The sequence below is a fragment of the Atheta coriaria genome, unplaced genomic scaffold (genome assembly GCF_025399875.1).
Source record: "Atheta coriaria isolate IRGN ID8LTWV9N9 unplaced genomic scaffold, Caltech_Dcor_3.1 hic_scaffold_4_pilon, whole genome shotgun sequence".
Classification (NCBI taxonomy): domain Eukaryota; kingdom Metazoa; phylum Arthropoda; class Insecta; order Coleoptera; family Staphylinidae; genus Dalotia; species Dalotia coriaria.
This window is the reverse complement of record NW_027045446.1, coordinates 6,303,885-6,329,199: the sequence shown is the minus strand read 5'-3', so window position 1 is coordinate 6,329,199 and position 25,315 is coordinate 6,303,885. Positions and strand designations below refer to the sequence as shown.

The 25,315-nt window shown below is 34.4% G+C and overlaps 1 protein-coding gene across 1 annotated transcript; it reads left to right on the top strand.

Moving 5' to 3' along the window:
• Positions 1 to 16,721: 16,721 nt before the first annotated feature.
• LOC135790540 (glutamate-gated chloride channel alpha-like) lies at positions 16,722 to 21,460 on the top strand. Its single transcript, XM_065300777.1, has 7 exons — positions 16,722 to 16,770; positions 16,874 to 17,085; positions 17,231 to 17,313; positions 17,377 to 17,508; positions 19,103 to 19,255; positions 19,307 to 19,497; positions 19,785 to 21,460. Exons 2-7 carry the CDS (start codon positions 17,009 to 17,011, stop codon positions 19,932 to 19,934), a joined length of 786 nt encoding a protein of 261 aa, XP_065156849.1. The 5' UTR covers positions 16,722 to 16,770; positions 16,874 to 17,008; the 3' UTR covers positions 19,935 to 21,460.
• The last annotated feature ends 3,855 nt before the right edge of the window (positions 21,461 to 25,315 follow it).

Here is a 25,315-nt window from a genome sequence, read left to right as displayed (position 1 = left end):
TTCACGCAGTGCTTCTAAGACAACAATATCTTCTTTCGACAATTGGTTTAAACATCCTTCTTTCTTTCTCATCTTCCTGTTTAATAAAATGCATTTATCGCAGCAATTTATTACTCTTTCTAGCTTTTCCTCTAAGCGTTTAATAAAAAATTCTTCCTCGATTATCTCTTTACATTTAGTTACCCCAAAATGTCCTCTTTCATGAACCTTCTTAATTATTTCTGTTTCCATTTCTTCGGGAACAACTAACAGCTCTCTGTCATTCTTTGTCTCTATCAGCTGGTAATCTTCACTCATCTTTCGTACTACTTCTTTCCTCTTCACATCTTTTGTCTCAATTGGCAATATCTCATCTTGCTCCTCTGCTTCGATCGACATGATTGGCAATGCATCGTCGTCTAACGTGTCAAACGTTATCTTTCCTCGTTTAATCGTCATGTTCACGTCGTTTAGAAACTCTCGCCCTAATATAACGTCAAAGTTCTTTTCGTCTGCAACGTAGAATTTACTAGCGTACGTCTTTCCGTCTATCGTCATTGGTAATGTGATATGACCATCTGGTTTTGTCATCCATCCTCCAAAACCTTTTAAAATCTTTGTAGTCCCGTTCAGTTTCGGACTACCTACCTGCTTGTAAATTCTGTACGTCATAATGTTACGACTACCGACGCCTGTGTCAATCAACGCTACCTTAATTTCTTCAATCTTTGCGTCTTTTACGAACTGTTCACCATCGCACCAGAACAGTTTGGACCCTCACAACTTGACAATCTTTTCGCTTTATTACTAGGTACATTACATAAAGCACTTTGGTTCTTGCTTGCATCTTTGCTGGAAATGTGTCCAGCTTCTCCACAGTTGTAGCATGCGTTTCTTTGTCGTCTTATCTTCGTCCCCGTATTTATCGTCGTACATCACCGTTTTCTGTCTTTAAGGGCTGTTTGTATCTTCCGTCTTATTGCATGGTTTTCTCATATATTTTGAGTCTTTTGTGAACTCCTTAAATTTCTTGCGCAGCCGGCCCTGGCAGTGTAAAGGTTTAGCGGCCCGTCTGGCAATCCTCAATCACATACTGCATAACCGACTGCTTATCAAGGTCTACCATACCCCCATTTCTTTCATCACAATCAAATACTCTTGGACTGGTTACTCTTTCAGTATTTTGCGGCTCATCATCTTCTTGTGAATATCTACTTTTCCCATAACTGGTCATAAATTCATCTTTTAATGCGTCTTTTAAATTCCATAACTGTTTGGTCAATTTCCTCTGGACAAACTTCTTAGCTAGACCTTTTACGCATTTTTTTCGCAAAAATCAGCTTTTGTAAACATTGAGGGTTTAACATGTCCGCAATTTCTTCACGTACTCTTCGATTCATGCCTCAATACCACTTACGCGTCTTCGCCCGTGGAAATGGTCTAACCATATCCTCAACGTCTCGAAAGGATAAGAGTAAACTTTGAATTCGATGTGGATCCTCGTGGTTCGAATTCATCCCGTCGTCCCTCGTATCGTCTTCTCAATTTCTTCTTCTCCTCGCAGACTTTGATGCTGCTCTTCTTACCACGTCTTTGGCGCAGCTGGCGGTTGATCGTCGTCTTTAATTTTGGCACGGCTATCAATTCTCGATCACAAGAACAAAACATTTTTCGTCTTAATTGTTGTAAAGATCGTCGTCGTCAGGTATCTTCATCGTCGTCGTCTTTCTCGTCGTCGTCGTCGTCTTCTTCTTCATCGTCGTCGTCGTCGTCTTCCCTCGTCGTTTGAGTCATCTTCGGGTAGCTGGGTACGTCTTCCAAGTTGTTCAAGTCTCTGAGCACTTCACGTCCATCTCGTCTTTGTTCCACTGCAATCGTCAGTGTCTGGCACATGTTGCACGCGGTTTGTTGCTTCTTCACTGAAGATTTCACCAGTAAATTCTCCTTCATGTGAAGTATTCATACTTTCTTCACAGGTTTTGGTGAAACCAGAACCCGAAAAGTGCCATTACAAATTTACGATTCATTCGCAGCACCCAACAACATCAAATATCACTTCATGCATCAATCTCAGTGAACTAGCGGGTGCGCCGAACAATCTGTTCGCGGCACGCGGATTGGCCGATAATAAACGTTGATCTCCATCTTTTCCTCACTTTTTGCTCACGGCTGCGCAACTTTGTAGCTTCTTTGCGTCTTACGTCACTGGTAATCGTCGTTATCGTCTAGGTTCACTCACCACCTCCGTATGTTCTGCAGAAGGTCTTTCCGGTTGAGGAGCCTGGATTTTTGCCTTAGGTCCTTAGGTTGGCCTCCAGATGTTGTAGTCAGCCCATAGGTTGAGCCTCCAGATGTTGTAGATCAATATAGGATTTAGGCCCCAGATTTTGTAGGTATGTTGATACAAATAATAATATGGACTTTTTGGCAGTTAAAGTGATAATAATTTAATGGATATAAAACGTGAGATGACAGTAAAATCCCAAAATATTAAGATTACACAAAATAAGTCAGTTAAATTCTCGAACAACTCCAGCACTTACGACGTCCTAACTTCTAAATGATGACCTGGTTTAAAAAGGGCGTCTGTCGTCTGTATATTTAATGCCCTTAGGTATTATCGACAGTAGAAGGCTCTCGAATGTTAGCCGTTCAATCCTACAATACTGGAACAATGGTAGGATTTTATAATGAATTTTTATATTCCATACGTGTTATTTTCAGCTGAAGAAAAGTCCGACCCATTGGCCGGAGCTTGTTACGACTTAGTCGATATGACAAGCGGTATCTCCATACCCGTCAATGGTAGGTGAATTTGGTCATCGATGGAAATATTCTTTCATCGGTACTTGGGCTAAGAAACCACGAAGTACAATAATCAGTAACAAATACATACAAATGCGCATAATATTAATATGAATATGTATGTTTAGAGTAGCTTTTATAGTCTCAGTTACGCACGTGCTCACCAATCACTTTATGTATTAATATTTGTTCCTTTATAGTACCATATTGAATTGAGTACCTATGATATCAAATTTAAAAAAATGGTTGTTTAGCAAAGTAGGTTTTGATCGGAGATATTTTACGTGATAACGTCTTATTGGTGATATAAGTTTTTGTTTGTTACCAATTGTTGTAGCTTACTTCACTTACTTGCGCCACATTTTTGTTTTGCTGTTAGGCTCCCCGCACTACAAACTTTATCGGCCGATATGGTTTGGTCGGGCTTACCGTATGAAGATGTATGCAAGTCCGCATACTACAACGATTTTGTATCGGCCGATAGAAACGAAGTTTGATGGGCTGTGTGTTCAAAACAAAATATCGGCCAGCCAGGGCCAACTATCGACCGACTGCGATATCAGTATGGGCTCGTCGCAAGCGCTTACCTACCGATTGTTTAGTCGGCCGACTTAGTCAATTTAGTTCGCTCAGGTATTGGTGCAGTCAGCCCGGCTGTTGTCGAATGCGCACTCACCACAAACCCAACTGTTTGGTTGGCGTAGTGTAACGCGCTCACAATAACCGATCGAAATATCAGCCGATAAAGAAGTTTGTAGTGTGCGGGGAGCTAAGGTTATAACGAGGAGGGGGTATGCCTGCGATCGGCCTCGAGGCCTCGCGGTACGGATTTCTGAACCGGTCACCCGTAAAAGAACTGATTTTTTAAAGACGTTATCCACGTCAATAAATGCATATGAACAAAATATCAGAGTATGTAAAAATATTAAGTGAGTTAAAAATTAGATTTATAAAATCGTAGGAATAATCAGACAGATTAAATGGGTCAGTTCAATACGGTAGAGGTACAATGAGTTCTTACCTGCGCCTGACTTTAGTTTTGAGGTTGGAAAGTGTAAATGCTTACTAAGTGTGAAATATTTACTATACTAATATTTTCGTTTAGGAACACTCACTGTCAATGTCGAAATTACGTTATTGACGTTGTCACATATCAGCAGACACGGTCGCGTAGTATTTGTACTCGTTAGATCAACCACTTCATATAACATAATTGTTAATTAATTTTCCCTTTTGGTGTCATCACGAGTACAGTTATATTATTGTTTCCAAATGCGAGGTCCAATATTTTCATTTGGTTTTGGTGCCGATAGATTTAATTCTGCGGCAAAGATGGCGCGATCCGCGGTTGGAACTGTTTGATCGATGAGAAGGGCGACTATTTGGATGCTATCTATCATTATGGAATCATCTGGTTTGCTTAACACGTATTTCGTTAGCGATGATTCTGAAGAGTCATCTCACTCATGATAACCTGGAATTGACCATTTTCTCCGAATGGAACTGTCAATTATCTCATGGGGTAATAAAGTTTAAGTTTTATCGTATAAATTACTTTTTAACGTTAAATTGTTATCACCGTGAGGGTATACTTATGTTTCAGACAGCATCTCAACTTATCTTGCCTATGAACATCATGAAATACATTTCCGGTAGGCGATCCGATCTGCTCGTTCAAGATGAAAGGCCGTGAATTACCTTGTGCGTGAAAGCCGGATTCAAACTGAATTGAATCGGCTACAATCGTTCTTCCACAATGACGAAATTGGAAGAAATCTCAGATAAAATTGATTTAGGTCTATCTAATCACATACATCCTGATTTCGGTTTCATAGTAAGTGTAAGCTCCATAGGTTACTGATCTAACTTGCGTCTAATATGTGTTTACTAATAGATTTTTAATAATAATTGAAAACAGCAAAACACATCAAATTTCAAATAATGTGTATATTTCAGATGCCAAATGGAATGCCGGCGAATTCGGTTCACGCAGCGCAATTTGTGGACAAAATTGCCCGCGTTTTATTCCCGATTGCATTTGGAACCTTTGTTCCCTTTTTTATTTATAATTACTGAAATAGTAGCAATGATACAGATGAAGTACTCCGCTCTCCTCGGTCAGCACCTAACGATCACGTCAAAATGTTCTTGGGCTAAACATGTACCTCGATAATTTGACTTGGTCATAAACTAACGTAAGTTAAAGGTCTGCACAACAGCTGACAAAACAAATATCAATTTATTTTTAAAGAGTGCAATACTATTTCTTGAAAACAATGATTTTTATAGTAGAACCTTGCCGACCTACCAAGAATTGGTTGCAAGAATGTATTATAAATATAAACATAAATTATCATGAAATAGTAAAATTACTAGTAGTATGTTACAGAATATGACTGTAGGGTATAATTAGCTTTATTAGCTTCATAAAATAATAAGCTCTTCTATATTCAATTCAATTTTGATAAATTTGGTTAATTTGTTAAATCTTCTTTCTGTTAATTGCATTTGGATTCATTTAACGATTATAGAACAATTATAAAGATTGTAATAATTTAACGTGCTGTCTATCTATCTTTGTCACATGCATTTATATAAATTTACTAGTTAACCCGGCAAACGTAGTTTTGCCATATAAATTATTTTTAGTTTCGGTGAAAAATTCCTAGTGTAGACAAAAAGTAACTTACATATTATAAGTGCGTAAGTATGTAAAACTTGATCAACCGAACTAATCGTGCCAAACACTTAAAATTAATAATTTTGTCATTCCAAAATTTAGAAATGAATGCAAAATGCTATGTCCTACCAACAAATGCCTGTGACCAATTCTGGCTAATTCTTTTCTTAAAATGTTCCTGCCAAAGAGTGGTTTTTACACACAAAAATTGAATAATTACTGAAATGGGGAAAAGCTGAGGTTTTGTTTCAATCGATTAACGAAACAACGCAGCCTTCACGACTTATTTTTGATTTATTGTTTTCTATTGAGTCATGCAAAGTGTTTTCTACTGAGTTTTCTTTGTCCACCGGGACAAACGAAACAATTCCGCAGTTTCTGCTGGTTCATTTTTTTGTTTGATTGTTTCGCTTCGTTTTTGTGCAAAAGTGATTAATTATTCATGATCACTTCAAGTATTGCATGTGACATACCCGGTGTAACGAGGGCCCCTACCAATATAATTTGTTCTTGAAAGGGTGGCGTGGAAGCGCCCTGTCACCAAAGCATCACCTGTTCGCACCTGCACCGACTATAAAAATAGGGAGTTACACTGAGATAGCAATATGATAATTGTAAACGTTACTACCACACTTGATACACATATACCATAATAATGGCTGAAAACTGTGAAGGAGGAAAGAAAGTCTTTATTGTGAGTGAAACAGGACTGACTTCAGTCTCATTCCTTCGAGCGGGATGAAAAAAAATTAAATTACCAAAATGGCTATAAAAATATAGGGGTTGGTGATAAAAAAGTAAATATTTAGAGTTGTATGTATTTTTTAATGCCACATTATAAAAAAATAGAACCAAATTTTTTGTTCAAAATTAAAAAGAAAGAAGGGTGATCAACCCTTATCACTTAGGGGTATGAAGAATAGATAGTAGTTGATTCTCAGACCTACTGACTAATACATATGTAAAATTTTCCTTCGAGCGATATAAAACATTAAATTAATAAAATGTTTACTAAAAAATAGGTTGGTGATAAAAGTAAAATTTAGGTTGTATGTATTTTTCATGCCACATAAAAATAAAAACAAAAATTTTGAAACCAAAAATTTAATAAATATTTAAGAGTGAACAACCCTTATTACTTAGAGATATGAAGAATAGATAATATCCGATTCTCAGACCTATTGAATACGCATATAAAATTTTTCTTCGAGCGGCATGAAAAATGATTAAATTACTAAAATGGCTATAAAGAAATAGGGGTTGGTGATAAAAAAAATAAAAATTTAGGGATGTATGTATTTTTTAATGCCATATAATAAAAAAATGTAAACAAAAGAATTTGTCCAAAAATTTAAAAAAAGTTAAGGGTGAACAACCCTTATCACTTAGGGGTATGAAAAATAGATGTTAGCCGATTCTCAGACCTACTGAATACGCATACAAAATTTGGTAAAAATCGGTAAAGCCGTTTCGGAGGAGTATGGAAACAAACACTGTGACACGCAAATTTTATATATATAGATTAAGTCATACATTATAATACAAATGATTAAATTGAATGTTTACATAAAAATGCAATACTTTAAACCTAGATGCCGCTAGGATGTACTTTATCCTCAAAAATATTTGAACTACGGGAATGATAAATTAATTCGAAAGATAGATTTCTTATAGTTTAAAACATTTAAAAAAATTAATTAAATATCATTATCTTCCTTAATTATATCAGCTGCATTCTCAGCCAATGCACAAGTAGGCAAATTATTATGCCCACTGACCAAAGTCGGAATAGTACTGGAATCAGCAACCCTCAAAATAAATAGTCCTTGCCATATACGTACATGACGTACATTAACCCCTCGAATACTCATCGGACTCGCATTCGATCTCATCACATTCAGAAATATCGAATCGAAACAAATCACTTGCAATAAACGGAGTTGTACATAATAAAGGTTTAACGATCTGATTGATCGAATCAATAACCACCTGGGCATCGTCACCTTCCTCAAAATGATGCGGGAATAATCTCGGCCGCCTTTTTAGGTCTAAATCTTGAAGAAACATTTCTCTACGTGATACAGGGTGTAACAATGTAGGCAAAAACAATAGAAGACTATGCAACAGATTAGCGTCACGAAGTTGACTAGCAAACTCTTCAATAATATTATTATTTTCTTTGGCGAATACGTAATCCATTTTTATATTTGAAATATTTATATTTATCTTCATAAACTTTATGAAGATGCCCTCTGGGCGAAACATGTCAACTCTAAATACAAATTGTAAATCCAATATTCACGAAAAATTATAAATAAATATCTTCAATAATTCTAAATTTCTCAAAGAAAGCCTCCAGGAAAGTCGGATCTTGAGTAAGAAACTCAAAATGAATAAATTCAATATCAGACTTATCAGTTTCTCCTTTAGTGTAAAAAAAAACACGAATAATTCGCTAATCCAATGTTGTTCAAAAGGGTACCAATTGTACAAAACGCATCCCTCATGAAATTATACGGAGGCATAGGGACATCAAGAATAGTAGCAAAAACTGGCACAATTAAATGATCCTCTAAATATTGCCCAACTGGTAAGTCAGCATACACAGGAATACCAAGTTCTTCCAAATGCTCCCGGGGACCTATACCGCTCAACATCAATAAGTCCTTGCGGTGACATAACTTGTATAATGGGTAATCTTAACATTCTCATGGGGTCTGTCAAAGTAAAATTGCATACTATCGCAGCACCAGGGTCCTGCATAAGTTGCGCCCAGTAGTCGGTTCTCTTGGTAGGCTCCCCCTTTAAAATATCAAGGTTGTTCAGCTTTGAAAGCCCAGTCTACAGCGGTTTCTTGTAAAAATGTAAAATTCAATGGGATCTGAAATGTTTTTTACATTCTAACATCAATTATCAATTAAATATATGTTAGAAATGTTGTTTCGGTTTTACTAGTTTTATTCAATAATACAGAGCGATCGGATCCTAATTGTGAACAGTTTACAACGAATGCCGGAGCACGAGTCTGTGTTATTTCTTAGGAGACGCATGCCCAGCGACTCAAGTCGCTGACATAAACAGAAAAACCCCCCATCGGTGATGTGACTCCATGTCCACAGGGTGTTCTGCATGTTATTGGTGCATGGTCATATACGCAATCTTACATATATGAAACAAACTCCTGTTTCATCTATATATATAGGGCAATCTCCATTTTCCAGAAGTAAGACTTGAATGTTCGGGTCTTCCGTTAGACGATTCGCGAGTACACAACCGGCAGTCCCACCAACAACAATAATAAAATAATAGCTTCTTAATATCACTCAAATAATCACTACAAGTAGAATAGAATAGATTGTTTTGCGTGATTTGGCAAGTATCCGGAGGTGTTACCAGCCCCAAGAGTGATAAAAGTGTTGCCGCCATTTTGTTTACCGCGGAAAGAATCCGGCAGATTATATAGTCTCAGAAATTTGTATTTTTGTAATGTTTGTAATTGTTATACATTGAAACAATGGAGAAAAAACGACGCAACCACAGCCGTCGGACTCGTAGTGTCTTTTTTTAAGGTTTATACAGAATGTTACGGTTGTGTTTTAGATGTGCGGGATCCTGCCAAGAGATTACCTTACCATACCTCCCCTCACCTCACCTCACCTTATATTGGATTTCATATATTGGCCATTTTCTCATTTTACTAATATCAACTTCATAAAAAAAATTTAACGAGACCAATAACGAGACCAAAACGAGACTCGGACTGTGGTCTCGCTATCGCTCGAAATTGATAAAACACGTCTCGTCTCGGTATCGTCTCGCTTTTCCGAGACGAGAAGCCCAGATGCAGAGGTTATTATTAGCTAAACAATTTCTTTATTTTATTTAAAACATAATTTTTTATTAAATAAAAAAGTAGCCTATAACCATTCGGGACCATGGGGACCACTAGAATATATTGTACAGATTTGATATTTGACGTAGCTGTCCGGTAATACAGTGGAAACCAACTTCCTGAAAAAGTTGTTTTGACGTGATAACGTCTTTAAAATCGTTTACAGGTGACCTGTTCAGAAACTGTGTCCTGCGAGCAGCGAGGACAGAATGCGCAGGTATACCCCCTCTGTTATAACGAGGGAGAGACGAACCGATCTCCCGTCTCATCTCGAGCGCTGCAGTCATTCCGTGAAACTTGTGACGCGGAATCCCATGAGAAACGGAGCAGGCATAGCATTCCGGTGAGTTGACCGATCACCGTCTCTCTCACCCTGGCGGCATACAAGCAGATGGAGATTTCTCATTGCGGTTAGTTTTTCGTTGAATGTTTAACAGTAAAACAAAATGTGAAGTGCAAGTGAAGTGTTACAACAATTGCAACAAACAAAACTTATATCACCAATAAGACGTTATCACGTAAACATCTCGATCGTAAACTTACTTTACAAACAACCATTTTTAATTTTTACACGATTTATATTTGCTTCACATGTATGTTTGCTTGCTTGCTTGTTTGTAACCGACTTCTTTATACGCGATATGGAGCCACTTTACATCGACAAATTTTACTCAAAAGCAGATTTTTCAGGAGCCGATGACAGTAAAAGCTAGTTTCCTATATGCGCTTGCGTGTTCTTTCGGATTTGGTGCAGCTTATCGAAGTGAGAAATCAAATTTATCAATTGGTGATAAACCGAACTAAAATATAGAAAACAAAACCCAGTTAAAAAATACTAGAAAACACGCTTTTGTGAGAAATTGAAATAAAAGGTAAAAAATAATTTTAAAGCATAAAAAAACAAAATGATCCATGGAAAATATAGGGGAAGCTAGCTGCCGAAAAGAACGTTTTTTTTTTATTTTTAACCATAAGGAGAAAGATGTGTTAAAAGCAATTGACGAAATAAGTAAAGGTGCAAAAATTTAAGAAATATGTCGAAAATACAACATACGCCACACTACGGTCACAAATAAAATAAAGTTAATATAATAATAAATAATCATTTTTTCAGAAGTACTTTCATTGTTTTCTTTTTATTTTGATTTATTTTATATTCTTTGATTCATGTTAATTCATGAATATTGTGTTATAATTATGACACTTGTGTAAGTGATACGAATTTTGGTTAATTATCTAGTTCTTAAATTAGTTAACAACATTATGAGCCTTGTAGCATTTAAGTATTATTTGAAACTTGTAGACTGATGAAAAGTTGTGATGATTATTACATAAAAAAAGTGGTTCGCTATTGGCTCAACGTCTGGTCTACTACTGGTATAGTCTGGTCAACCTTTGGAGCATTGCGATTTTCCACATTTATTGTTAAATAACAAGAAACCTAACAGCTATTAAGAAAATTGGAATAAGCTATATGATTCAATGGTAAACAAAGAGTATGTAATTCTTTTTTTGCAATGATTGTTGTAATAATTGAGTCACAATATCAAAATTACTTTCAAAATGTCGCTTAATTGGTTTGTTACTGGTGCAGTCACCTACTATATAAAGAAAAGGGCGGGGAGCACAATATTAACAGTTTTCGAAAATATATTGCACCCGTACAATTAGTTCAATAAGCACTCCACGCTTTTCTCTATATAAGGGTAGGTAGCCAACGCTTAAATTGAACCACCACAATATTTTGTACAAAAATAGACAGGCCATTTGAGTTAAAACTTGCGTTGTGTTTGCGTCGTGACAACAATTTTGTGTATCATTAAAGCCGTCTATTAAGCCGTCTAAACGTAAGCTTTAACGAGTATTATTATATCATCTGAAAGCGTATTAAGATTGTCGTTGATCATTAAATATAAATTCTTCAAGTAGCGCAAGTTGGACCGAAAACAAGCATCTAAATTGGACAGGGATTTTAACAGGGAGAACGTTTATCATTTCTATCATCTCTTAGAAAAGCTTGTTGACGAGCACAATTTTTCGAAATGATCCAGTATATAAAATCCGCACTTGGGTTCATACAAAATATGCTTGTATATAAATGTGATTGCCGTTAAAAAAGCGCGGTTCAATATTAGGAAACCGGTTTCTAAATGTGGACCAGTTACATAATTTTTTTAAATTAAAATATGAAGAATATAAATATAATTTTTACTTAAATAAAAATTCTCGTTTTGTTGGTAGGTACGCCTTGTGAGTTGTTTTTCCGCTACTTATTTTTTATTTGCTGTTCATAAATCAAAAAATATAAAAATGCTCCAAATTAGGCGACTGTTTCTATGTTTTAAAATTATTTTTTACTTCTTAGTTTAGTTTCTCATATCAACGCACTTGTAGCAATAGTAATTAAACTTATAGTTGGATAGATAATTAAAAATCAAATTGAATTTTGTAAAATAAATACACTCCAGATCTAAGTGCCATCGGAAATTATTAGAGCATAATTACGTCTAATAAATATAAGAAAGGCCCCCCAAAGACAAGCAAACCAAAGCAATGGAAATGAAAACAACTATACGTCAATACAAAACTGAGAGCTTAGCAGATCCAAGTATAAGTATCCTTTTTAAATCAAGATTAGACCAAAAACTAAACACACTAACACCAACAACAACAACTGATGCCTTATATAAAAATATTACAGAATCACTCCATGCAGCAGCATATGAAGCCCTTGGTATAAAAAGGGAGACAAAGAAACGAAATGACAATATAACATGGAATGAAGAGATGGAAATCATGAAGAACAACAAACAAGAAGCATATAATCGATGGCTAACCACCAAAGACCCTGCAGATATGATCAAATATAAACAAGAACTGGCCAAATACAAAAGATGCATAATAGAGAACAAAAATGATACTTGGGAAAGGAGATGTAATGAAGTAAACACCTACATTGGCGGATCAAGATCAAGAGCAGCTTGGAACCTCATTAAGTCACTTCGCAAAAACAACACAAATAAGGCAGGTATAAATCCCATTGAAATGAAGAAATGGATAGAACACTATTCAAGGGAACTTACAGAAAATCGACAACAATACACAAACACACAGAACCCACAAATATATATAACTGGACCACAAATAAAGATTAAAAAAGGCATGGTGGGGAAGCACATTAAAACGTTAAAATCGGGAAGGCATTGGCCGGGAGATGGCCCGAACTTTTTAAACATGGAACGGACAAACTTATAACCGCGATTACTGAACTACTCACTAGGTACAAACGGAGAAAGGATCCCAGATAAATGGAAGGAGGCATGGATAACTCAATTTATATAAGAAAGGTAGCGGGAATCTCCAAATTATAGATGTATGTCAGTCACAGACACATTGAGCAGGATATACAGGAAAGATGCTTAAACAACTGGTAGAGAGAAGGAATATAGACCAAACGAGATAGAAGAGCAGAAAAACCTTGAGCTTCCGGAATGGAAGGTGTATGTATTGATCACGTATTCCTTTTATAATACACGAAAAACGGGCAATACCAACAGAGAGTCGCATCGGCGTAGATCTAACAAAACTGACACAATACCATGCAAAACTATAGGAGTACTTAATGGGGCACAGATTAATACCACCATCATCAGAGCAATTCAACAACTGCGACGGACTTATCAAAATTAAAACTTGGAAACAGATATCTACCCACTTCCAGGTGTCAAAGGCATGAGGATGCTGCCTATCCACCCACCCTATTTAATATATACATAAACAGAGCACTCAAAAACTGGAGAAATCAGTGCCATAGGATGGGCGTATTAAGAACTAAGTGGGGACAGGTCTAAGTACACTTCGCTGATGATCAGGTGGTACTCATATAGAAAAAGGGAAGAAGATCACAAATTCATGACGAGAAACTGCTAAAGGCCTACGAGAAATGGGGCTTAACAGTAAACCAGACCAAAAACTAAATATCTCTGTGTAGGAAACCAAGATGAAACACATTTGCAGCTGGAAGACGGAAACGTGATTGAAATCTGTCAAGGGTATACATACTTACAGGAATTAACAATAACAACAAGCGGTAGAACAGAGCCAGGAAATAAAGAACAGAATACAACAGGGCGAAGGGTGGTTAGGTGGCATAAGGACAATTGCGGAAACATACTCAAAACAAATGAGCAATTTTTACGGTTTGCAAAAGGATATCTGGAAATTTATTAGGCGTGGGATGGGGCTAAACGAAATTATCAAAGCAGAAAAGCGATTGGCGATGACATTGGGTAAAATATCTAAGCACACTATATTCCTCGAATAGCAGAAGTGCCAGCGATAACACCACAATATCCCAGATACACATAAGGTCAGCAGAAGTTACGAACATTGACCAGGACGATGTTACCAACGCCCTACGAAACCTAAAAAACCGCAAATCAGCAGGGAGAGACCAAATACCTAACGAGCTTTAGCAAATATGGGAACTGCATTGATAGAAGAAATTGGCCAAAAGCTATTCTCACAAGATTTAAGAACCGAAAATTTAATAAAACCATCCGCAACCAGCCCACTCAAAAAGCATCAACAAAAGCAACAAAAGCATAAATCATCACTTCAGCGTATTATATTTAATGCCAATGCCATAAATACACCAGCATCAGCTAAGCATCGCCTTTTGCGAACGTGCTGCCTTACTTATCGCGCACAGCAAGGCGACCTGCAAAGGAAATACTACACATTTTTGAAACAACTGCTAGGAACATTGCGCGAAAATATGCTTTATACAAACTAATAGCCTTGTACACTGCGAAACCAACAAAAGGTACAGAAACTAGAAGTGGAAAGCAAAATCACTTAGAACAGGTATGCAGACTACATGGCGAAATCCCCACCACTAACTATAGTGACTGTATGCAAGTACTCAACAAACAATAAAGCAAACAAAATTGCTGGATGCCTGAAAGGACCCATACCTACGGAACGGCGCTATCCAAACAAGTTCGCGGAAGAATATATAAAGCAGTGATAAGGCCAATAATGACATACACCTCGGATACACGAGCAGACACCTCAAAAATCAAGAGCTTGATGGAGACATCGGAAATGCGCCCGCTAAGAACAATAGAAGGTACAACTCTCAGGGACAGAATACCAAGTAAGCAGATTAGAGAGAGGTGCGAAGTAAAGGAAATCAATGAGTGGATACAACACAGAAGGTCAGAATGGAACAATCACATCAGTAGGATGGAGACCACAAGAATAGTCAGAGTAGCACGCGACAAATCGCCACAAGGGCGCAGGTCGCTGGGAAGACCTAGGAAAAGATGGTCAGATGTAATACAATGAAGAAAAACAGGCTATTGCCTACATAAGAGAAGAAGAAGAAGAAGATAGAATATAGATGAATTAGTAATCTATAATATAAAAATGAATCGCAAATTGTGTTGTTAACCGCTTTACTCAACAACGCCTTAACCAATTTGGCCAAATCTTTGTTTTTTTAATGTTCGTTAAAGTCAAAGGGAGGTTTTTACGGTGAGAAAATTTTGAATAATTGCCGGGAAAATGGGGAAAAGCTGAGTTTTTTTTTTAACAGAAACAAATGGCGTTTTCTACCGAGTTGTTCGGGGCAAATCCGACAAACGTTATACTATCCTATCTTTCAAGTTGGATCGAACTGCACATGATTATATTTATTATAATCGGTTAAGTGGTTTAGGAGTCCATTGAGGACAAACATTGTGACACGAGAATTATATATGTTAAGATATATATAGTAGATATCGTTCCTATTTTCGAGAATTATAAGATTGTTAATAATAATCAACTTTATTTTTTTCAAAAGTCTATTATGGGTTATACCCTGTGGTTTGCCACAACGATGTTAATTCTTCAGATTTGTTATTCTTCAGAAAATAAATTAGTTGCTTGGTAAGTAAACTAAACTAAACTAAAATTAAAGGGTTAAAAATAAATTCCACTAAAATAGTTTTAAATATAATTTGGCAATAAAAACATTTTGTTTCGGCGATAGTTTACAGGATCTTTATTGTTTCGGCAACATTGTTTAGAAAACTAATATTTGATATAAATTGCAAATTGAGCGCTGAAAAATATGCACCTTGTTGCAAATATGCTCCCACTGTACTTAGTTTTTATTTAATTAGCAATTCAGCTTTCCTTTTCACCAATGATTAACGTAGTTTTTCCCATGAGTTCTGTTTTAAGATGTTTTTTTTTTTTGGTTGTTGAACAAACTTTTAAATTCAACGCCAGTGCTCGGTGTAAAAAGCTGAAACAAGCAATGATGGAGCGAATGGAATGACTGGAGCGATAGTATTATACTCTTTGTAAGTGCGCAAATAGGAGAATGTGCTATCTGAATAATATCAGTATCAGTATTTCATAATGCAATTTATTTAAGTAATGCTTTTGAAAATTGCAATACGTTTCATTTTACAATTGATTTATGTCGCATTTAAACAAAATTTGTAAATTTTAAATTGGTACAATTGTATTAATATGATTGTTTGTTATCAAAGAGAAACTATGTTAATATCAAATATACACATTAATAGCTAAGTGATAAGCAAACTGCACAAACTCTAAACAAAGTTTGAGCTCCCTGTGTTGGACTCTTTTTACGAATTGCTCATAGAAACTTGGTAAACGAGACTCTTGGAACTCTTGATCTGTAGTTTTCTAACTATATATTATATAAGTATACTGCCCTGCAACTGAGAACATACACCTAAGACACACTAAACGCCCAGTTTCATAGAAAATTTTGAACACAAATTCAGTTACTGAAGGTGTCCTCAAGGCGAGGACACAGGCATAACTCCAACCAAAATATTGAAATTCATGTCATGTTTCATTTATACCTACAATCAATTTGCGACACCATGTACAAACCACCTAACAAACTACACATTTTATTTTCTTCATTACTGAATACGTGATCCATGTTTATTTAGTATATATGCATATATTTTATTATAAAATTTAACGTGATTGGTTCCAAGATTTTTCTGAGCTAAACATGTTTCGCCACAAGGACATCTTCTGTAACTCACATTCTAAAACACATTCGGTAACACTAAATACACGAAAAACAATAGTTTTACGAGAGGTTATTCGACTACAAACACTGAAGAACCTAAAACATTTCACTCAATTACTCAAAGTATCAAATTTCGAAATTTGTTACTGACGATGCCAAAGATGTATGCCCAAAAAATGTAACTTATTAATCAAAAATTTTAAATTAATATAAGTTTAAAATATATACACATACTCGTTTGGTAAAATATGTTTGCAAACAAAATATTTTATACTTGTCGTAGGTCCAGTCAAAATCTATAGCAGTGTTATCTTACAAAAGTTGGCTCGTCAAAGCGAATTCAGCTTGGTAAGTGATATTTTTATTTGTATTGAGCATTTTCGTATGTCATCTATAAACAATTTTCTTTATGAACTCGGCAATTCAAATGAGTTTAATGCATTGTTTCTAGAAATATGACGCGGAATTTCAGCTACATCAACAATGGTTCGATCCGCGATTGCGACATGACCCGAAATGCAAAGGCGATTATCTTAACCATATTTTCTTTAATGATAACATTTGGTTGCCAAACACGCATATCACCATGAAGGGTAACATTACGAATGTGGGCCCCTCTTTATTAAAGATTTTTCCAAATGGCACCATTGATTATCTTACACGGTAACGTTCCTCGAATTTATCAAACTGAAACACTTGTATTATGTGAATACGTGTATGTATGCTTATCATATTGTGCATACATTATTTGTATTAGTAAATCAATGTGAACTTAATTTTATTTGAAGTTCTTTTGATGTTATTTTAGATATGATATCATACTTTCTTGCCAAGGCAGCATGGCTACAATCCCATTCGACACCCAAATCTGCGCATTTGAGATGGAATCAGGTGAGTAATACAAAATGTTATTTTATATCGCGATACTCTTCATTACAAAAAAATGTGATTTAGCTGCGAATAAACGGAAACTCGTTGAGTTCGTTTGGAATCCGATTGCTAATATCTACTGGTCATCATCATCTACAACACAGCACAATTCTAATTTAGTACAGAAGCAAGCAGTGACTGATTCAATAAAGAAAGGTAGGTCAGAGAACTAGATGGTCAAAATCAATTACTGTTTCAAGGTTTGTTGTTTGTTTAAGAAATAACTGCATTTTTAAATAATGTTTTGATATTTTAATATTTTTTTCTTAAATATTAGCGCACTTAATAAATATGTGATATTAGACTTTAGCCTAAAACAATTCACTTATTTTACAATTTACTTATTGGTTACAATTTTAATAAGTGCATTTCATTTTTTTTTTGTTACTGACCGCGGAGCCATAAATAGGCATATTTAATTTAAGTGGCTTGAAATTAACGGTTTAACAACGTGGACTCACGTAGGGGAGACCGGGGTTGGTTGTAACATTTTTTTTTAAAAGTGATTTAACTCTTGGTTTATATGGTTGTTTCAAATGAATATTGGCTTGTTTTATTCAGTAATTACTCATAATTCAAATTTGATAATAATTTAATTAAACCGCCCACAATTAATTAAATAAATTGATGAATTCTAGAAAAAGTGTCATGTCACTTCTTACCCCACACTAGGGGCTGGTTGTTACACTATATGGGGTAAATTGTTACAAAAAAGAATAATTTAATCTCAGACTTTTTATTAACAATAGTTAGTTTTAACTTCAACAAAAATTAAATAATATTGTTTATAATGGATCATAAAAAAAGTTTAATCGTCAAAATAATATAATAAAGTACTTTTTAATTTTAAATAGAATTATTAGTTTATTTTAAACAAAACTCATAAGTATGTTTTTTTAGGTATTGCTGTCTTATTAATAGAAAATAGAAATTAAATAAAAGTATAGTTTTCTTTAAATTAAACCTTAGACATACAATTTTTTTAGTTTCTCTGCTTTTCAAAAAAAAAATTATAAACTTATAGCTCTCTATATATTTGTGATTTGTCACAACCTGCCCCGAGAAAATGTCACTTTTAGCCCCAACACCAAAATTAACCTCTTTAAATCAAACAGTGAAATTCAACTATTTTTTAAGCTAAAAAAATTAAACGCATTGCTAACAGAAAGAGTTTTAGAATATATCCCACAATATATATATATATATATATATATATCTGTTTTTCTCAATAACAAGTTGCAGACCAAAATAACTAAAAAATAAAAAAGTAACAAACCTGCGTTTTTGGCGGCTGCTTACCCGGGTTTCTCTTACAAGAATACCAGCGCCACTGGCTCACACGGTATGCTGGCCGATAGTGGCACCACCCTTTATTTCTTTGTAACGTCACTATAACATTATCGGTTTGGCTACAGTAGCCGCTGTAACAACGTACCCCTGTCACAACCAACCCCGGTCTCCCCTACGTAGAAGATATAATATTTAAACTCAAGCCCTTTGAATCATCGAAATTCGCTTGCACATGTCTTGAAAATGTAAAGCTATAAATGTCGGATCGCTGGCCGAAAAATGTTGCGCTGCGTCAACAACACTGAATACAGCCTTGAAATTATTTTCAAGGGAGAAGTGAAAATATGCTTGTGGCATGCTTGGCTGTTTTAAATACTCCATATCGCCACCCCCCGTTTAGTCACTTTTTGTGAATCACAGAAAAACAGAAAAGACATGAGAGAATTGTCTTTGTTTTCAGATGATAACAGCCGCCTCAAAGTAATCTTACAGTTTACACGAGATCGCACTTGGTACTACCTCGTCCTGTTTATTCCAAGCAGCATTCTAGTGACCACGTCGTTCAGATCTCTATGGCTTGATTGGAATCCGTCATTTCCTAGATTGTCTATGGGTATTGATTTTATTTATCCATAATCCTAGAATATGCATTATTATGTTTTAGGAATAATATCAGTGTTATTTACTTTTGGACAACTCATTCTCAGTCGTTTAAGATTACCGACGAATCTAACTGTTATAAACATCTGGAATTACACCTGCATGATTTTCACCTTTTTGGCTCTGTTGGAGTCCTTCATCAACTCCCTGGCCCAGAGGGAAACATCACGTAATGCCGACCATATTGATCAACAGGTAATTTCTGTTTACAATTTAATCTACTTTAGCCCAATAGCACTAGTAAGTTCAATTGAAACTAGATTGGCCACACTATTTGTTTATTGTTTAAAATTCGATAATATTGATAATGCATTTTGCATCGTCCACATTCTTTAATTGTGGGTGGCAACAAAGTCGAACTTTTGGAAACTGACGAAGGATTTTGTTTTACTCTTTAATAACAAAAACACTTTCTGTTTTAAAAAATCAATTTAATTATTTTTCTGAAACATTGTAAAGGGTAATGAGTATGTATTTTACAGAGAAACAGGGAAGCCCTTATTCGTCGGATGAAGGAAATTGACACTATTGCCCGCTACATATTTCCGATTGCATTCATTTTTATTTTAATACTTTCTTATTCGTATTATTATTTTTATTTTAACGACAAATATTATAATGCACAAAACTAAGTTTCCTGTTTTCCACGCTCGGCTGCTTCCCATCTCTGTTGAATTTGAATATTTTCTATTTTTGGTTCAAAGGTGTGCATAAAAAGTCACAATATGTGAAAACTAAAACTCATTTGTTACACAGTTAACTAAATTGCTAAATAGGGCTTGGGACAATTATTTTTTACATTTTTGAAACGATTTTTAAGACTTAGATCGCTACCAGAGCAGCAGCGGCGCAATGTAAGCAAATGTGCAGGCGCCAACTCCGCCCAATACTACTTTATACACGACCTAGGTCGTTCGTGTGTAAAGTACTATTTCATATCTCTAACAACCGTGCGAAAACTAGCGTGTTAAAGACGGAAGTAGAACAAACATATAATCAAATTATATATATAAACGTGAATTTGGGAATGAAAAACGAAAATTTTGGACAATGAGCAATTTATCTCTCCACATAGTCTCCTTTTAGTTTGATACACTTGACCCAGCGATTCTTTCATGCAGGATATGACCCAAGCGGTCTTTTGACATGCCTACCGTCTCAGCTATGTTGCGCACCGTCAATCGCAATTTCCCCTTTAAAAACAAGACTCAAATCATCGATCGATCTTTTTCCATTTGTCGAAATCACGCGGACACCCACTTTCACACGCGGACGCCGCAAAACTAGAAATTTGATTTGGCCGACATTTTAACCCATCTATGAAGATATAGGTACTACACGAGAGAAACGTAGACAATATAAGATGTTGAGTCAAAAAGTTGATAATATAGTTGGTAATATATTTAACACAGAATTCAAATAGATGTCATAATAAAATTAAAGTTAAACAACTAACTAACAGATGTAGAAGTAATATACCTATCTGGAATTTTGAGAAACGTACTCATTTACCAAGAATACGTATTTATAGTTAGGTAAATATAATATTCATTCGAGAAACTATTATTGTTCTAATAAATGGAGATTAAGCTCTAGGTACAGCCGGTTTCACCATCATTCATAACACTTTAAATATAACAAATTTATATGTGAAATTTCAATTGATATGCATTTATGATGATGCGATATATTTTATTATGATTCCTTAGATAAAATACCGTGATACTGGTTTTGAGATGCATAATAGATGAAATGTTTGCAAGTGAATATTTTTATAACAATCTACTGGAAAAACGAATGTGATCTGATGTGATTTAAGAATATGATATAAAAAGGCAGAAATGGTCTATTTATGAGTATAACAGTACAAGATGGAACCAAAGTATAAATTTATTACAAGAGAAATGAAATTGCATGTAAAAAGAGAAGATAAATACAAAAATTTAATTATATTATAGTCAAATAACAAAGTACTTACTTTTATATAAGATTGAAACTATTTTTGGTATTTGTAAATTATTCAGCTATATCTAAATGAAAAGGAGAAGAAAAAGAAGTATAAAATTGCACTCGTATATGTAATTCAACTCAACAAAAAATATTGTATGTTGGATGTTATAATCTGTTGAACAATAAATGTATAATATTCATGTGGCAATTAACACTCTTCATTATTCTGCACCCTTAAACTCTTGTTCCTATCCTTGACATGGGTAAGAATTATTCCCGCAAATGTTTGCGCACCGAAATGATTGCAATACTGACTATAAATCAAATGAAAAACGCGTTGAAACAATTCATCAACAACATTCGGCACTTGCTATTAAAAGCATCACGTGCAGAATCGAACGCAAAATAAAATGTGAATTGACATTTAGTCCACATGGATTCTACTATGACTACTGTGTAATTTTACTAACATCACACTGCGATAATCTCTCAGTTCGGGCAAAGAACCGACAAGTCCTTGAGGAGTCAAAACGCGTCGATAACACTTCAAATTGTTAGTCAGAATATTTAGAAAAACACACGCAAGGATACGTGTGCAACTTGCTTCGTCCCGTAAACTTATTTTTTGCCTGCATTTGCATTCCTCTTACAAATATATTTGATAATATTTGAACTCTTGTAAAATCAACACTAATTTCCCTTCATTGCCAATGGCATCAAACATCAACCCCGATTTATAACTATTTTAACTTGATGCGCGGTTTAATTTAAGGGCCACGTGACATAAGAAATCAGGTGATTATTTTATTATATAATAAATAATAATCAATTATAAAAAGGGTAAATGATCAGTGCATTCAAATAATACCTTTGGTTTTAGAAGTTTTAGAATTGATTTGATGATGATTGGATATTTGCCTTCACAAAAATATCATCTAATATGATACATAAAGTATATTTGTTTATTTGTTTATTTGTTTATTTAACGCCGCTCGGCAATTATACATAATAATTTACATAAAAAAAAGATATAAAATATGATAATTTTACAACATAATGAGATCGTCATACCAGCACTAACTTTCGCGCAGCACACTTCACAGCATTGTCAGTATATCCAGGGGCAATTCTCATCAATTTCAATTTCAGATAGTGTTTCAAGCGTTCAATCCTGTTCATAGTTGCGCGTTCAATCAAATTCGAATTTTCACTTTGCGATTGCTAATCCAACAACCTGCACGCCTTGCCACTTGTTGCTTTTATCTAGCCCTTGTTCTCATACTATAGAAAGGTAACTCGATTTGTAGTGTTTGACTCAATAATATTACTGAAGAATGGATTTTGGACTGAGAGAGTTTTAGTCGATTTGCACTGGTTTATTGATGAATCGACAATTGTATCTCTCTCAATTAAAAATCCAAAAGGTTTATTATCACAAAGCACAAAATATTTAAATATAGAAATGTTTAGTGTTTTTTTGTATGTTAGTTCGCCAGTATATACCCGTACTTATGTTTTTGTCATTTAATTATAAGCTTTTGAATTTGAATCGGTTTGCAACCGATATTGTATAAGAAAGCCAATTCACGTTATTGATTCGTTTGTATTCAGTCTATTAAATGTCAAGCACACAACCGGATATTGTAAAATTGTCCAAAACATTGATTTTCCGACGTATTGAAAGAACAATGCTGAAAATATGCAACTGATTCGTTATTACTTTGTAATAACTTTTGTCATATTTGTTGGATTCAAATGTTGTATTCTATATAATATCGAATAAAATAAGTTAATTTTTGAAGTTTACACATTTTTACAATTAAACATGTTTTTTCATACAGCAGATAAATATATTCATATATTTAAATGGTTTTATTATCAAAATAATATAATAAATATAAAGAAGAAGAAAAAGAATCTTTTATTTTTAAGCTTAGTGATTATGGAATTCCACCACGTGAACGCCGCTACTATCCAAGTCTTAAGAAATGATTTTAACATCATTAGAACAACAGCGAACACTCCAAAGAAAAATGAACTGTTTATAAATGCCTATTAGATAAACCCTTTAAAATTAAAATTAAATTATAACACATGCCGGACTTTCAAATGGTAATAAGACCTGAATTAATCCATGATATGTTCCTAAATCAAATTAATTGTTGCGTCAAATAAAAATATTAGCTTTTATGATATTTCCGAAATAATTTACGGAATAAATGCATTGTGAAGAGAAATGCCTATTGGCTCATGTCAGTTCACTCATTGACAAAGCATCAAAGAACGGCTGTTGAGTGCAATTATGTAGACCCGGCATTTTTTGATAAAGCACGGTGATGACATACATGATAAAAAACCCTGTTCACTAACAGGCTAAACTGCAAAAAACTAAACGAACTTACATTTCTGTGAAATTGCCAGAGCCATAAAAATGTTCTAATATTGATTTTTGTAAAATGGCATGCATTTTAATGGACCAATAATTGGCAAAGATATTGATAGTGACAACGAGTGCACCTTTGACGCACTTGTTGCACCAGCAAGGTATCACTTTATTGTACAGCAGCGCAAATATCACAAAACCAATTTGGACAAATTGTTGGCAAATTGGATCGGAGATATTCAAACTAAAGGAAAGATACTTTTTATTAAAATATATTATTTATTATTATAATAAATAAAATTTGGAGGGGAAATCTAAATAAATTAATAAGACTGTATCTTATTCCATTTACTTTTTTAGTTGGCTTCTGACTGTTTTCATCCCATTTTGATGTTAATTAAGGCACTTCTAAGACTTGGATAGTAGCGGCGTTCACGTGGCGGAATTCCATAATCACTAAGTTTAAAAATAAAAGATTATTTTTCTTCTTCTTTGTATTAATTATACAAATTTAGATAATAAAACTATATAAATATATAAATATATGTATCTACTGTATGATAAAATATGTTTTATTGTAAAAATTTGTAAACTTCAAAAATAAACTTATTTTATTCTATATTATATAGAATACAACATTTAAATCCAACAAATATGACAAAAGTTATGACAATATAATAACGAATCAGTGGCATATTTTCAGCATTGTTCTTTCAATACGTCGGAAAATCAATGTTTCGGACAATTTTACAATATCCGGTTGTGTGCTTGACATTTAATAAACTGAATACAAACGAATCAAATACATGAATTGGCTTCCTTATACAATATCGGTTGCAAACCGATTCAAATTCATAAGCTTATAATTAAAAGACAAAAACATAAGTACGGATATATACTAGCGAAAATTAGTCAATTAAACTTGTTGAAACAAAAATTACATAAATTGAACACATGTACCACATAATATTGACCCAATTGAATTATATTTTTATACTACAGAAGTAAATTTATTTTTGTCAAGTCAAAGTAAATGTAGTAGTCATTAATACAACAAAAAATTACAATAATGTTATCATGTGTTGTTTAATGAATATAATATACTAGCGACACGCCTCGGCTTCGCACGGAAGTAAAAAACCGCATCAAAATCCGTTGCGTAGTTTCAAAGATTTAAGCATACAAAGGGACAGACAGAGAAAGCGACTTTCCTTCATTTCATTTTATTATTTACAATACCTACAATATTACAAGAGTAAATGCTCAGTGCTTTCAAATAGTGCTTTTAATTTCAGAAGCCTAAATTAATTGAATATCTAATAAATTAATATCCAAAAGAGCAATTCGCATTAATTTCAATTTCTGATAGTGTTTCAACAGTTCAATCCTGTTCATAGTCACGCTTTCAATTCAAACTTGAATTATGCCACTTGTTGCTTTTATGTAACCCTTGTACTCGTACTCTAGAAAGGCCACTCGGTTAATAGTGTTTGGCAAAATAATATTAGTGCAAACTGCCAGTACAATGAAAGTTCTTTATCACATGGCACAAAATATTTGAGTAATACACATTTCTATTGTTACTTGCATGTTAGTTTGCCAGTGCCTACTTTTGTTTTTGTTATTTAAATATATGTTTTAAAGTTTGTAAATACGAGTTTGCATCAATTTGCAAATGAT

Coding starts and splice junctions, on each gene's coding strand:
- LOC135790540 (XM_065300777.1), top strand. CDS start 17,009: ATGAAGGGTAACATTACGAATGTGGGCCCCTCTTTATTAAAGATTTTT. Junction 17,314..17,376: donor CGCATTTGAGATGGAATCAG/GTGAGTAATACA, acceptor AATGTGATTTAG/CTGCGAATAAACGGAAACTC. Junction 19,256..19,306: donor ATTTCCTAGATTGTCTATGG/GTATTGATTTTA, acceptor ATTATGTTTTAG/GAATAATATCAGTGTTATTT.